Below are 3,458 nucleotides of genomic sequence, written 5' to 3' on the forward strand. Positions count from 1 at the left end.
GTGAGGACGAGCAGGAGAGTCCACTAGCATGAGGCGTATCTTCTGATGGTTTTATTTTTTATTTCTGCACATTTTGTTGTTGTTTCCCTCAAATGCATCTATTTTGTTGTTGTTAGTTAAGGAACGTGTTCTGAAGAGAGAGAGATCAAACAAATCATCTCACTGATGAAGTTTGACTGAACTCAAGCTTTAATGGGATTTTCCTCCATGCTGATGACCTGATGACTTTTGGACTGAGATGCGTTCTTCCCTTTCATCTTCTTAGGCATGTCATACACTGAGTTTGGGTATTCATATTCACCAGCTCCCCAGGTGAGTACCTTTTATGTGCTTACTTCTTAATTATTATTTAATTTATATAACTAAGAATTTCAATTCCCTCTGTGATGATAAAGTTCTTGAATCACTTATGCATCCTTAAAGAAAATGGATGAATGCCTTGCAATATCATGTATTTAATTTTTGCACAAATGCTTCCTCCTGTATGCTGTATAAACTTGTGGAGAATTCCATTAAATAATTAAAGATAAAAAAAGAAAATTAATGGGATGAGAACAAGACTTGATTTAAATAAGGAAAACAAAGTTCTAATGATATTTGTCAAGCTTCTATCAGGAAATTTTGGATTAATGTGACTTGTTTTTGCTGTTATAATATACTATAGAAAAGTATGATAAAAAGTTAATAATTACTTCAATACACTTAGGTGTGTTTATTTTGGTGCTCCAAAAGATAAATTGACTTTTTAGGTGCTTTTGTAATTAGCTTTAAAACTGCAGCTTCCCAGGTACAAGATGCATGCTAAATACAATGCATAGATAGAAGATGTACTCTTAATTGTCTCACCTGAACAGCTTGGAAAATCTTGTACCTTAATTTCTATACACACATATAAAACAGTGCATTTTAATTTCCAAATGTTGCCAAATCTGATTTTTTTTAAAGCATGTTATAGTATATAAGTATAATTATAAGACTGAGTATCTAATGAAACTAATTGAACAGTAATGAGACAATTCTAATTTAAACAGCTTAAACTTACAGGATGTGTGAATTAGTTTTAATAGGTAGTCCTTTTGTTTCTCTGCCCTTACAGATCCTGTTATCCTCTAATACTCTGGGTTCCTGCTACGAGTCTGGGAGCGATTCTCCATTCGATGCAGCGCATAATTCCCTGTACTGCCCAGTGTATGAGGGCACGTTAGTGGCATCGGCCAGACACAACCTCAACTCTCCATATGAGAATCGATATGCAAAAGATCACGGGACATACTGCTCCTACAGAACGGATTCAACATGCGTGTATTCCCTGGTATGGCGTATTTCTGGATATTGTAATTAAACATGAAGTGTTAATTCAAGAGTGGGTTAATTCAATTCAATGTTATTTGAAGCGATTCCATTATACATAATTGTGACATTTACGCTTCAGTGTAGTGTCTCTCAGCACGATGTCTGTTTAAATTTATTTTCCATTGGTTGCACTTTAAGAGCACTATATAAACAAAAAAAATCATATGCATGATTATTTTTATACATGCTGGAATTGCTGGACATGCTTTATCAAGCTTTAAATGAAGTAATCTTGTAATGTTGTACATGTAGGGTAAGATCAGAGAGAAAGAAGAATCAGGAATGGCAAAGCCGAGGCTCACACAAGGGTCGACTTATTACTCTTACAACCACCCATTTGGATACCAATATGACTCTTATGGGTAAGATACTGTGTACCATACATGAGTTGAGATCTAGAATGATTTTATAGATCTCTTAATAAAATAAGGTTTTTTTAAAGCCCTCTTTTTAAGTGAGTATTAAATGTTTGTTTAGATACGGATCTGTGGATGTTAACACGAGAAGGAAGAATGCAACCAGAGAGACCACGAGCACGCTAAAAGCATGGCTTCAGGAGCACAAAAAGAACCCATACCCTACTAAAGGAGAAAAGATCATGCTGGCTATAATCACCAAAATGACCTTGACACAGGTGTCTACGTGGTTCGCCAACGCACGCCGTAGACTCAAGAAAGAGAACAAGATGACCTGGTCACCACGCAACAAGACCTCAGAGGAGAGAGGCTGTGAAGAGGAACCCGAGAATATCGAAGAAGAGACAACTAAATCTGAGAAGGAATTTGATGGTTTGTTAGATTTTAGGTTGAACTAATAGATAGTAGGCTTATAAATAATAGGTCTCATTAATTATTGTGCCAGGGCCCAATATTCTTTGGAGAAATGCCATTAAAGAATGGCAAAAAAAGTGTGTGGGGGGGGGGGACAACAGTTTATTATATCAACAAAAAAATATCATAAAATTGTTGTGTGAGAGCCAAAAACGGTCCTTCAGTGCAAGTGTATGTGATCATTTGTATATAAGGTTGTTCCTCTTAGGCTGGTTTTAAAAATTAAACAAATAACGTTTCTTTAATTCCAGACACCCCAAGGGGGGATGAAACGGATCCAGCACAAAGCGATTTGGAAGACTTCGACCTCTCTGAGTCAGATGTCTCTGAAGGTGAACCGAAACCGTTGTTACCCTTGAGCGCTCATGCAATATCACAAGACTGTCCAGATTATCGACTCAGAGACCCTCAGCTACGTGCATCTACTCCAGATACAAGATACAACGATTTTGATAAAACCAGTCTAGAATCAGTGACTGAAGATAACCATTACAATGAGCAGCAAGAGGCCAAGCCAAAAATCTGGTCTCTTGCACAGACAGCCACATCGTTAAATCAGGCAGATTACACATCGTGCATGCACAGGGGTCGAGGCATGTGGTCACCCTCTACAGACTGCCATTTAGACATAGAGGACTCTCCATTCGCCAGCCTCAGAAACTGGGTAGATGGCATGTTTCATGATCCACTGCTCCGGCAAAGCGACTTAAATCAGACTTTTCCCAACTCTTCAAGTTTGTGGATGCTGGAGAACAGATTCCATGAACTGACAGATTCTGTTCCCTCACCCCGGCTCACATGATCAACTGGAAATTGAACTGGCATATTTATACTATTAAATTGCCATGGTCTGTTATTTATTTAAAGGTATGCCTTTAAACATCTTTGCAGCACTAAAGCACCATGCAAATGCTAATGCTAAGAAAAAACACAAATGCACGATTAGGAAATAAAGATTTTCACCTTTTAAGTAATGCTCACAGACATCAAGAATCTTTGTGTTGTTGGCTGTCCATGGTGCTGAAAAAAATCCCTTTTACTCTCTCTCTCTCCCCCTTTCCTCTTTCTTTACTTTTTGTTTTCCTGTATTTGCGATAGTGTGTACATATGGCATGCAATCATGATGTTTTAATATAAACTAATAAACTTATGTAAATATTTACTCCTTTTTATCGAGTGCCTATTGGAAAAAAAACTAAAGCTAGAAACGTAACTAATGACACCAACATTCTGTTAAATTTGTAAAACTACAATAATACTGTGTGTACAATAATA

General features: G+C 37.0%; 1 protein-coding gene across 1 annotated transcript; it reads left to right on the forward strand.

Moving 5' to 3' along the window:
* Positions 1 to 210: 210 nt before the first annotated feature.
* irx4b (iroquois homeobox 4b) lies at positions 211 to 3,229 on the forward strand. The gene is made up of 5 exons (XM_053490383.1): positions 211 to 312; positions 1,097 to 1,312; positions 1,606 to 1,715; positions 1,831 to 2,141; positions 2,435 to 3,229. The coding sequence occupies exons 1-5, from the start codon at positions 268 to 270 to the stop codon at positions 2,983 to 2,985; spliced, it is 1,233 nt and encodes a 410-aa protein (XP_053346358.1). The 5' UTR covers positions 211 to 267; the 3' UTR covers positions 2,986 to 3,229.
* Positions 3,230 to 3,458: the final 229 nt, after the last annotated feature.

The sequence above is a fragment of the Clarias gariepinus genome, chromosome 28 (genome assembly GCF_024256425.1).
Source record: "Clarias gariepinus isolate MV-2021 ecotype Netherlands chromosome 28, CGAR_prim_01v2, whole genome shotgun sequence".
NCBI lineage: Eukaryota > Metazoa > Chordata > Actinopteri > Siluriformes > Clariidae > Clarias > Clarias gariepinus.

Excerpts from the sequence above, each read along its gene's own strand:
- irx4b (XM_053490383.1), top strand. The coding sequence starts at position 268 with ATGTCATACACTGAGTTTGGGTATTCATATTCACCAGCTCCCCAG. Across the intron at positions 1,313-1,605 it reads CAACATGCGTGTATTCCCTG|GGTAAGATCAGAGAGAAAGA; the intron begins GTATGGCGTATT and ends TTGTACATGTAG. Across the intron at positions 1,716-1,830 it reads TACCAATATGACTCTTATGG|ATACGGATCTGTGGATGTTA; the intron begins GTAAGATACTGT and ends ATGTTTGTTTAG.